General features: G+C 31.4%; 1 protein-coding gene across 1 annotated transcript in view; it reads right to left on the bottom strand.

Moving 5' to 3' along the window:
* LOC136974312 (uncharacterized) overlaps nucleotides 1-12,296 on the bottom strand; it is a 50,785-nt gene that overhangs the window by 15,213 nt on the left and 23,276 nt on the right. Inside the window, exons 2-5 of the mRNA XM_067269162.1 lie at nucleotides 5,281-5,514; nucleotides 3,240-3,299; nucleotides 3,070-3,160; nucleotides 2,079-2,941 (exon numbers count right to left, since the gene is read on the bottom strand). Of these exons, the coding sequence (XP_067125263.1) occupies nucleotides 2,079-2,941; nucleotides 3,070-3,160; nucleotides 3,240-3,299; nucleotides 5,281-5,514 (1,248 nt within the window). The remainder of the gene's footprint in view (nucleotides 1-2,078; nucleotides 2,942-3,069; nucleotides 3,161-3,239; nucleotides 3,300-5,280; nucleotides 5,515-12,296) is intronic.

Genomic DNA, 12,296 nt, shown 5'->3' with positions numbered 1-12,296 from the left:
ACATACAGTTTCAATTTTCAGTTAGTTGAAAGTAGATAAGTTTTTGTTTGTATCTTTTACAATAGATAATTTAGTTTTAAAAAATAAGTCTTTATTTTATTTTGGTCTGTACTTAATAACAAAATGGTGAAAAACTATTTTAAAGTGCATTTTTATTCAAATGATATATTTATGAATAGATAATGTTCAGAGTAAAATTAACCCACAATGGTTCAGGGAGTGACGTTTATTCATCTGATTTTCAGATGATTAAAATTCCTTGAAAGGCCATATCACAGGAAAACTTGGTCTCTGTATTAATATAATGCAATTACAACAGCAAGAGCAACCCGTTTTGATTTTTTTAAAACTCTTTCTACTCTATGGGCACTAAGAGGACCTTCTTCAAGCTCATGAGTTCAGTCAGGCTTTCAAAGCAACCAGGTGGTGAAAGGATGGAGTCTAACATATTCATGAAAAATATCTGGGGTTGCTTGCCCAAAATCAATCCTGGAATCAAGTGATTTTATTACAAAAAAAGAATAAAACTGTATGACATTTAGCTGGTATAGTTTAAAAATTAAAAAAAAAATCCTAAAACCTGTCCAACATGAAAATCTGCCAAAATGGAAAAAATATTCAGTACAATGCAATTTCAATTTACATAGGTTTTACTGTAGTTACAATTATCATAGTCATCTTATACTCAAGCAATTTGAGTTATTTATAATTATTATTTATATATAATAATAAATTTTATTTTTGTTATCATATGGAAAAGTTTTGTAACTTTTTAACTCAAATATATTAATATATTCAGAGAAATTTTTTAGTTCATAAAAGTTTATGTGGGAAAACTGGTTATCATTTGATAACTTTTCCTTTACATAATCCCTGCTATAGATGCAAAATCTCCAAAAATCAACTAATTCATTATTTTATCTAATTAAAAAAGTTCTAGTGTTAATCTTCAGCAAGTTTTACTTTATTATGCAGTTTCTTAATGTTATTGCAAACTTCTGAAGTCAATTTATAAACTGATTTCTCATTAGACTTGTCAAATTTTGTTTTTCAGATAATTTCAAGAAAAAATTATACCCAATTAATATAATCAAAAATTCAGTTTTATAAAATTCTAAAGTCCAGAGTTGTATAGACAAAACACTATTGTGAAATCTGGAATTCTCCTAAAGAAATTTTTAATTAATTTCCTCTCCGTTATATAACAGGTTAGAAAAATTTTTAGCTGGGAAAATTTGAAACCCTCTTCAAATAACTATTAACATTCTATTGTTCCCATGCAGCATGCAGCTCGACTTGCACAATAAGTTTATAGTTAACATCTAGTTTTGTCATTTGTTTTGGTCCTGGGAACACCTATAATCTTTATCATTTATAACAATCGATCACCTGACCGATTTTCCCATCACAAAGCTATAAAAGATGCTTCCCCCCTTGGGGAGTCTCTTATCGAAAGCCGGACCAACGCCATCAAAGACCATCCAGGGAGAATCAACAAATCTGCCGCATTTCCGAGCCCACGTATCATTATCAGTCACGTCTCAGTCGCAAACTTTTATACTTGTGCCAATCTTGGATACCTAGGAACAATTCTTGGATATCTGTGTGCCATCCAACAAACTTGAATTGCCATGGAAACCTACAAAGAGGTATGAAACCACCCTGTTAACTCTCTCTCTAGAGCCCCTATGTGTATTGGGGAAATTAGCATTTGTAACTCGTCCATTTTGTTAATTCCAATAAATCTTGTTTTATTGTTAAATGGTGTCGTTATTCATATATCGTCTTTGCCTTGTCATTGACCCCTAATACTCTCCCTACACTCCCCTGACAGAAGGAGTCTCGACCCTCGGGACTCAAAATCGTAAACTAGCCATCTTAGCCTGTTGCCGGAAAGTGAGTCCGACTTCCTCTTACCTCCCGGCGGTACTCACACTATTGTAAACACAACTTTTTCACAGATATAGTGATTTATTAAAATTACCTATCAGAATAACACACAAAAACTGATTAAACTGATTTAACTATAAAAATTATAAATTTAAATTGAAATATAACTATGGTAACATGTAACTTACCATATTTTGGCATTGATTATAAAATAATCCATCATAAGGAGGTGGACCTTCTTCTAATGGTAGTGGAGCTTCTGTTCTAGTACTTTGACTTCTACTTTGTTCTTGATTATGTGCAGATGGAGATGTTCTATTCAGATTGTTTTGACCCGATTGTCGGTTTTCAGGTAAAGAACCAACAGAAATTCTTCTAGAAGGAGCAATATTATTTGGTGTGAGTGGCACATTTAAAGATGGTTCAGAAACAGACACTGCATCCCTCAATGTTCTGAGTCTCCTTGAAGTCATGTCAGGAGATGGAGTATAATGTGAATGATGGCCAGTAACTTCACTCATGGATGACACAGATGATCTTGCTAAGGGTACAGAACTTTTTGAAGAAACTTCACTTTCAGATCGCCTCTGTTGTACAACAGATGGATTTTCATAATTAGGATTACGGATACCTCTAGAAGTGAATGTCTGACTAGGTGAAGAAGCATTTACAAAAAATAAGGGTTCATATAAAGAGTCACTTTCAGAAGTTATAGGAGATGTTGGAAGAGATAATGCTCTATTATTTACCACTGGTAAAGATTCTGAAAAACAATCATCTTGATTTGAGTCCATTTCTAAATTTTGGACTGCAGCATTTTCATACAAGTTACTAGAGACAAAATCAAAATTAAAAATATTTGAAGTAGATGAAACAGCTGCATTTGAAGCATCTTCTCTTTCTTGAGTTAATACAGTTGGCATTACATTATTTGAATGTGGAGAAGAATTTATTGCAACAGAATTTTCATTTACACTTCTAGTATTAGTTGACTGAACAGGTTCTGAATGTCTTATGTGTTGATAATCTCTCTCATTATGTTGAATTTGATCTAATAAAACAACATGTATTAAAAGAAGTTGACATATAAAAGTAAAATATATCATATCTGTACAAACATATATTTATAAATAGAATATAAAGTGATTATTCATTTCTAAATATTTAATAACATTTTACCTTCTGTCTGTTGTGTAGGAGTAAGTTGTTGTTGAGGAATACATTCAAGTTTTGGTGTACCAGGTTCTCTGCTGTATACATTATCCTTTGGCTATATTAATTAATACTATATTAATCAACAAAAGAATGTTTTATTTCCACATGTTAAAATGCATAAATAATTGTAATACCTCTAAAATTGACATTTCTCTCAATTTAACTTTCAGTGTATCCATCCATTCAATCATCTGCTCTCTAAATTTTTAAAGTTATGGAATAATAAATTAAAATATAAATTAAATGTTGTTCTATAATTAGAGAAAGTTAGTCTTATCAGAGTTACAGTAGAATATGTTTATTAGAAAGTTCTTAAAAAGCAAGATATTCTACAGAAGTACAATCTTCTATAAGAAGTACAATCTTGTACATCTTAATGTAGTTTAGCTAGTTGTATTGCAATAGCAGGTTGCATATTGGCAAAATTTTCCTACTAGAAAGCTATTTTTGTGTACCATCTATGAACTTAGTTTACCTATTGGCAAGTTTTGACAATACACACTCTCCCCACCTGCTTCCCTTCATCTAATGGGTTACATGTCCTATGCTTGCTGTGCTGCATAGTAAGGACTGCATATTTGACCTTGAGCTGAGATGAAGAATGACAAAGGCCAAGACATGATTTGGATTTAAAACAAAAATATGAAATTGTGCAGTTGCTTAAAAATGGATGAAAGCAAAAAAATGTTGAGAAAAAATTTAGCATGTTTAGCATTTCATGCATAAAAAACAACAAAATAAAATTGCAAGAGAGCTTGAGCTTGAAAAGACAAAGCCAACAGCCATGTGGCACAAACATTTTGACATGGAGAAGATAGACCAAGCCCTCTTGAATAATTTCACAATGTAGCTGCTGGCTGAGCTGGACTATCTGGACCTTAGCTCCAAGGAAAAGCAAAACAATTTGCTTTTCCTTAGAGAGGCAGCATCAGTTTCAAGCAATATTGTTGTTGATCGGGAAACAAATATTCTGCTGGTAATTTTACACCAGTATAATCTAGCAGACATTTTCAATGCCAATGAGTTTGGATCATTTTGGCAGCTATTACCAAATAAAACTCACAATTTCAAGATGCTCTGTGTGCTGGAGTCAAGCTATCCAAAGAACACATCACTGTTCTTTGTGGTGCCAGTGCACTTGGTGAAAAACTTTACTTGTAAGAAGAAAGAGCAGAATGCCATGTTGTTTTTATGGTGAGCTTATCTCTGTCATGTAAGAGGCAAATTAATGTTCTTGGATGACTGGAGAATTGTTCACGCAATATGTACAAAAACTTAATCAATGTATGGCCATAAACAAACAAAACATTGCATTAATAATTGATAATCGTCCACCACACCCTCCAATTGAAGGACTAACTAGAATTACAACGTTCTTCCTGCCTCCAAACACCACCTCATATACTCAACCAATGGAAACTGGTGTTATCTGCAACTTCAAATGTTACAAGTCAGTGCTAGTTTGACAGATGACTGCAACAGTGGACTGTAATTGTCCTTTTGAAATAACTTACTTCTTAAAGGCAGTACACATTCTTAAAGCTGAATGGGAAACAGTAACCAAGGAAACAATAATGAACTGTTTTCGACATGTTAGATTTGACATCATTCTTGAAGAAGAAGTGCATATACAGAATAAACTACAGCATGATGACACAAATCACTAAATGACAGTTGAATTCCGAATGAAATTTAATGAATACCTAGACAGTGATGCAAACTTTATCATAGCTGAAATGTTCTCAGAAGAAACAATCCCGTCTGCAGTATGCAAAGATGAAATTCAAGCGATGAAGGAAAGCGATGTAGAAGAGGCTATAAATGAAGCTGTGATCATGCCCAAGCATCTGAGGTTTGGAAACATTGAAAAAGTTCCTTGAATCCCATTATAATGGCTTGACTGCACTTCACTCTTTGTACAAAGCTGAAGAATTTTTAACAAATTTGTCCATTGATAAAAAATATAGACATCAATTACAGAGTTTTTTTGTAATAAACTGTAAATAATTAAGAAATTAATAAGTAAATAAATATAGTACTGTATTCTGAAGGGAATTTGTTTATTAGAAAGTTCACCTATTAGCAAGGGTTTTTTGTGAAGAAAGAACTTTCTAATAGATTAATTCTACTGTACAGACAGAGTAATATAGAATGGAATATTAACAGAGCAAATACTTGCCTAGATGAAGCTGCTATCCGAAGAATTTCAGTACCCAAGGTAATAACAAATTCATGATCATTTTCTTCTTGAGGATAAATTGAAGGAGAAATATGAAGACAATTTATCAGTGAGATACTCATTGTAGGATTATGAGAATATGCACTACGACGATTGTCATAGAATTCTAAAAGTGGCTCTTTATCATTATGCACACAAAACACCATCCATTGTTTTTCTGGCTTGGGAATCTGAAAATAGTTATTTAAAACTAGTTTTATTTTAAATAATGTAACAAATATAATATCTACACTCAGTAAGTGTATTCTAAACAACGCTCTGCATTAAGTAGTTTTATTATAGTATTTTTACAATTGGTTTTAAAACTATAGCAATAGCCTTGGAAATTGCACCACCTATGGTATATATCAGACATGAGCAAATGCGGCTCTTTTTGAGTTATAAGCAGCTCTTGCTGAAAGTGTTAATTTCTGCTTTTTATTATTATTTTTACAATTTTATTTCCACAATTTTGTGAAAATATGTAATTATATACATATATGTAATATTTAGTAATTTATTTCCAAGTTGGTGCAATAAATTAAATTGACATTTCAAATCTATTCTTTTAAAACAAGTTCTCGACCCAGATGGGGGACACCCTATCCTTTCCTGCCTTACCATACTATCCACCATGACAGTACAGAACTGCAGCTCCCATGATTATGCAAAACCTACATTTTGGCTCCCACTGAACTCTTGCTTGTCCACCTCTGGTATATACCAAAAAGCATTCAGCAGATATGCAAAGTAGTATACTTAAGCTGTGAATATGATTTTTTAATGATAATATATGCAGTATAGAAAAGAAACCAAAAAATAATGCAATTTATTACATACTTAAGTTACGTATAATGTTATATATGTTATTTTAAACCACAGTCTCATCAATACTATTAACAAGAATTGTCACAAGAACTTGTCACTTGCAGTTATGAAAGAAGAAAAAGTTCACTGTGTATGTAGACCTAAATAAAATAACATGAACTATTATTTTTCATTGAATAGGATCTAATAGTTAAAGTCACCTCAATTCTTAATTAACAGCTTTGAAGCACTAACAAAGTGGACGAGTTTCTTCAATTATATCAGCAATGGCTCACAACCAATGTAAAATTCAAACAATTCTAGAAATTAATTTATAGCTTTATATATTATTAGTACTGAATAGTACTGAATTAGTAATTAATTGATTATTCTGTAACACACTTCTTTCCTAGTCTTGTATTCAATTTTAAGAGCTCTATGACAGCTTTTCTTTCCTACTAGACTTATTACACAATCAATTAGGAACAGGACAATCTTTAGAAAAATCACATTTTTATTTCCTAATTGATGGTGTAATAAGTCTAGTGAAAAAGAAAAACCATCATAGAGCTCGTAAAATTGAATACAAGTGTATTACAGAATCATTGAATATTATGAAAATGCCTATATTCCATCAAAAAACAGAAGACAACTGGAATGGAGAATGCAATGCATCAAGAGAAAAAATCTTGCAAAATGAGGAGGTATCAGTTAAATGTCGACATTTGGTATTTAAGAATGTGTCTTAGGGAAGGTATATCCCTACCAACCTTAAAATTAAGAAATAGTATAGTTAGAGACATGAAAAAACATGATGTTGTAATCACAGAGAAAATAATAATGAAATCTGTTTATATGGCACAAAAAAATATAGGGTTAAAAAACTAACCATAAAAATTAAAAAATTAATGTTTTGGTATTTTTTATAATAATAAAAAAATACCAAAACTTGTTTAAAAATTAATTATCCAACCAGCCAAGAAAGGAAAAATTGGCTGAATAACATAATCGTCAACCTAACTAATGTTAAAATACCGACTCATGCAAGTAAATTACTAAGCAAAGGATTAAATAAACAAAGCTTACTGGAATTATTTATCCGATAAATAACAACCTTCTTTTACGTTCCAGCAATATTCTATTTCGTAAAAAAACGTTTTCAACTGCCTTCAGCAGCCATCTTCAGTTAACCAGTACAAAAGAACATAGAATTCTAAAATACGCACGTGGCGTTCTAAACGTATGAAAATTAAATGAAATTCGAATGCGCTCATGCCGATCGTCGGTAACGTGCATACACTCTAAAAACGGCGTTTTTTTAAGATGTTCCGTCAGTAACGCGCTTACACGCTAAAAACGGCGTTTTTTGATGTTCCGTCTACTTAACACATTGCTAACGCTGTTTTTAGCGTGTATGCGCGTTACCGACGATCGGCATGAGCGCATTCAAATTTCATTTAATTTTCATACGTTTAGAACGCCACGTGCGTATTTTAGAATTCTATGTTCTTTTGTACTGGTTAACTGAAGATGGCTGCTGAAGGCAGTTGAAAATGTTTTTTTACGAAATAGAATATTGCTGGAACATAAAAGAAGGTTGTTATTTATCGGATAAGCAAAGGATTAAACTTTAATGGTCCAATCATTGTTGATAGAAACAATTGGACAGTTAGCTTAGAAAATATCATTAGTTTTTCACCAACAACACAAGAGCAAAAAATCAAATTAAGAGAAGAACTACAGCACAAACTGTTTAAGTATAAAATCAGTAGAAATAGAAAAAATAAAATAATAATCTATAAGCATAAAATAGAGAATCTAAAAAATTTTTTAAAAGATAACAACTTAATAATAGTCAAAGCAGATAAAACAAAACAAATAATAAATGTCACAATAAAAACATCTACAGGCAATTACTACACCAAGATATGCACAAAGAACTAAATAACAACCGTACTGACTCACTTAACAAAAAATTAAAATCAACTCTTGATAAACTTGAAAAGCAAAACCTTATTAATAGGACTGAAAAACAATTTATCTTAAGAGGAGAGAACAAGATACCGAAGTTTTCCTATAAAGTCAAAACTCATAAAGACCCCGTTTTGTACAGACATTTAGTAGACAAAAGGCTATATACTCATATTTTATAATTTTGAATCAGTTTTAAAGAAGAAATTAAACACTTTAGATAAATTGCATCATAGTATCTAAAGCATGATAGTTTCATACAAAAATTAAAAACTAATGTTTAAGCCAAGTTATAGACTAGCCTCCCTAGACGTATGCAACATGTATCCGTCAATAAAACATAACAGAATTTTAGAAACATTGAAAACTCATAACTGTAACCAATGAATTATAGACATGATAATCCTTGTGTTAAAAATAACTAGTTTATTAGCAACGATAAGTTCTATAGGCAAAATGATGGCATCCTGATGAATTCAGTAATAGATCCCATTTTAGATGAACTTAGCATGTCCAACATTGATAAGAAAGTCGCCAACATTATGGACATTATAGTTCTACAATGCTACGTGGATGACTGCTTCATTGTTTACAATAATAATATCATACATGTGACCAGATTCTAGAACTTGTTAATAAAATACACACAAATATAAAATTTGATTTAGAACCCAAAAATAACTGCCAGTTACCTTTTTCAGACATTCTCATCACTAGACTTAACAACAAAACCAGTTTTAAAAAATACAAAAAACTGTCACAGTGCCTGTACTGTTGATAGTGTCATGCATTACACTTTTGAAGTACCCAGTTACATCAAGAAAAACATTTTTTACATGTACATTGACAAAATCATACAATGTACTACTAATGAAACTGATAAAACAACTGAAATACATAACGTAATAAAAATGTTTTTAATGAATGGTTACAGAAAATGCATAATCAACAACTGGATCAATAATAGGAAAACTAATAAACACAAACATGAAAGCACAACCCACTTATAAATTTTTTAAAATTCCATATGAACAAAATGTTTTTGAAAGAATCAAATTTAAATCAAACAAATATGGTATAATTTTAGTGCCCGAAAAAATCCCTAGTTTGAATAGGAAGATAAACACTTATGATAATGATAATAATATATGGGACCAGAGAAATGTTATTTACAAACTCAGTTGTAGCTGCACTGCTCCTAAATTTTACATAGTGAAACTGGCAGAGATTTGAAGGTTTGGTTTAAAGAACACATAGCTGCAATTAAATATAATAATAGTTCAGCTTTCGCAGTTCATTGTAACAGTGAAGGTTGCCAAATTATTAAGGACACCATAAAAATTGTTAAAAAAAAATCCAATACACAAAAAAAGATGGTATGAACATTTAGAAATACTAAAAACAAAGACAGAATGATGATTAATAATACTGGTCAAAAATTACATGAAACATAGTATCCGTATTTGACCAAGAGGGGGCGCAAGGGGGGAGTGTTTAAATAAAAAGGTAAATGGCGGCAAATTTCTTGTTATTTCTGTGAATCGTTTCATCGTGTTATGGGGGGAGTTGGCGTGGTTGTCGACGCTGCTGGTGACTTTTTGCTTAACCTTGAAGTATTGTTGAAGTGCTTCTGATTTATACAAACGCAATGAAGAGTTATCTGATGATTCAATTTAAAATGAGTAGATTGTGCTTAAGGTTAATTAGATGTCTCCTAATAATTTCAGAGATAGAGCCCAATCTTGGCCCTTTATTGAGATCCCCTTCGGACATAAGAGAGTACAGATATGCAAAAGAGAGGACGTGGAAGACCTCGTAAAGGTTATACTAGAGAAACTGTAAGGGGTAATTTATCTGAATTTGTAGAGGAGGAACATGTTCTATTCGAAGAAACTCCATCAAAAAGGAAAACCAGTGGTGATAAGAGATACAAATATTCAGGATTATTTTACACCATCAGTAGTAGCGGAGGATTATCTTGTTGAAGAGTCACAATATACCATTAAAGCAGTGTATGATTTAATCCAGGAGAAGTACACACAACTTAATGTTGACCTGCAAGCAATTAAGGAAGATCTAAGTTTATTGAAGAGGGAACATAACGACCTAAAGGAGAACTTAAAAAATGTGTCTCGTAAAATGGAAAAACTGGATCAGGTCATCAGTAACGACAGACTGTTGAGAGGTATGTTAGAATTTCAATTAGACAAGTTAATAAATGAAAAAACGAGAAACAACATTATAATTTTTGACTTCCCGTTTGTGACTGACAATCCTTCTAACGAGATATCTCATTTTATTAGGAATGATTTAGGCTTAGAGGAATGTAGTTTGATTAGTTTAGTCAGAATATCCAGAAATGATGCTAAGTCTGTAGTTAAAATTACCCTCAACTCTGTTTATGAGAGGAATTTAATCTTACATGCATTCTGGAAAGCCAAGCCAAATTTATCGAATAGGTTCAAGGTGAATATTATATTTTCGGCTGATTTATGTAAACGATCAAGGGTCAGGAGACAAAAGTTAATTGCTAAAATAGCCCAGGAAAAAACCAAAGGATATAAAGTCATCGTAAGAGATGACTATTATATTAAGGATGGCACAATGTTTACTTATGATATAAATTTGAATGAAATTATCCAATTAGACTGTTTTTTATAAGGAGATAAATGTCAGACAACTATATCTTTCCAAGAATGATGGAAGACAGTGAGGAAAAATTGAATAATACAAGCAACAACAATATTGTGATCCTTCAAAAAGGTAAGTCAAATTCAATAATTTCAATTTCTTCTGAGCTGAGTTATTGCGCTGATTCCAGAAATTTATACATCACTTTTTGGAACATCCGAGGTTTGGTCAAAAAGTAAATGATCAATCCATAAAACAATATTTAATGTCAAACGATATTGTTGGTATCTCTGAAACTTGGATGATCAATACAAATAATCTAGAAAACTTGGGTTTACAAGAGAAGTTTTGGATAATACATAGTGCCGCACATAAGATGCAGAGATTCGGTAGACCAGCAGGTGGCTTACTATTACTAATAAAGAGATCTTTGGGTTATTTGAGGTATGTTCAAGTTAAACCATGGATTATTTTTGCTTTAATAGGATTAAATTTCAAACTCCAAAATTTGTGGGGAGCTACAATTCTTGGAATAATATTAATGTATATTACCCAATCTTCAAATTACAGAAAATATTTTGAATCCCAGGAAGTGTGTTAAGACTGGAGGTAAGCAGATATGGTCCTACAGCATTTTTTATTAAAAGATGTATAAAATTGTTTATGAATTTAACAGACAGTAGTGAAATTACATCCAACCTCTTACATCAGTTACATAAAAAATCCATACTAAAATTTTCCAAAAAGAACCAGATATCTCAACTTTCTAAAATGATTAATAGTTTTGGCTGTTCAATTGAACCATACATTTTCTCACCAGAACTCAGTGAAGAGTTGTGTAAGCAACTAATCCAGAATATACTTGATATTTTATTGTCACGAGATGTAGAAGACATCCGTTCACAATTATCATTAAATTGTTATAGCCTGTTATTACTTTATCCAAACATCAACAGTTATATATTATCGAATCTACCATTTAGAGTGAAGAGATTTTTTATCCAACTTCAGCTCAACACAGATACACTAATGATAGATAACAAATTTTATATATATGCGAATAATTTATGCCCAAAATGTAACAAGTCATTTTCTAAATATCATCTGATTTGCAAGTGTGAGAAGAGTTATGAGTTAAAACAAATATGATCTTGTAAGTTTAAATGAATGAGTTTTGTTGGATGCAATGTACAGATTACTCCATGAAGCAACATATCAATTTATATACAATTTGTATAGTTGTGTTATAAATTTCCTTGATACTTAGATGTAAACAATTGTCTTTTTGTGGTATAAAAGTGGAACTCCCTTTGTAACAGGCTGTTGCCTTATACTAATAAATGTTATTGATTGATTCATCGTGTTGTGATTTTACTGTAAATAAGTTTATAATCTTATTCTTTTAACAGTGCACATGTGTATTTTATTGTTTTAATGGTAAAACAGTTTCCAATGTCACGGTTTTAAATATTATGGTTTTAACAGAATACTTTTTTTTATGTACAGTCAAACCTGTTTTTATGCGGTCAACAGGGACCGCATAAAAAAAGTCTAACATAGAAAA

This window comes from Centruroides vittatus, unplaced genomic scaffold (genome assembly GCF_030686945.1).
Source record: "Centruroides vittatus isolate TY-2023 unplaced genomic scaffold, ASM3068694v2 contig_347, whole genome shotgun sequence".
Classification (NCBI taxonomy): domain Eukaryota; kingdom Metazoa; phylum Arthropoda; class Arachnida; order Scorpiones; family Buthidae; genus Centruroides; species Centruroides vittatus.
The sequence above is the reverse complement of the archived record's forward strand: the minus strand, read 5'-3'. Positions and strand labels throughout refer to the sequence as shown.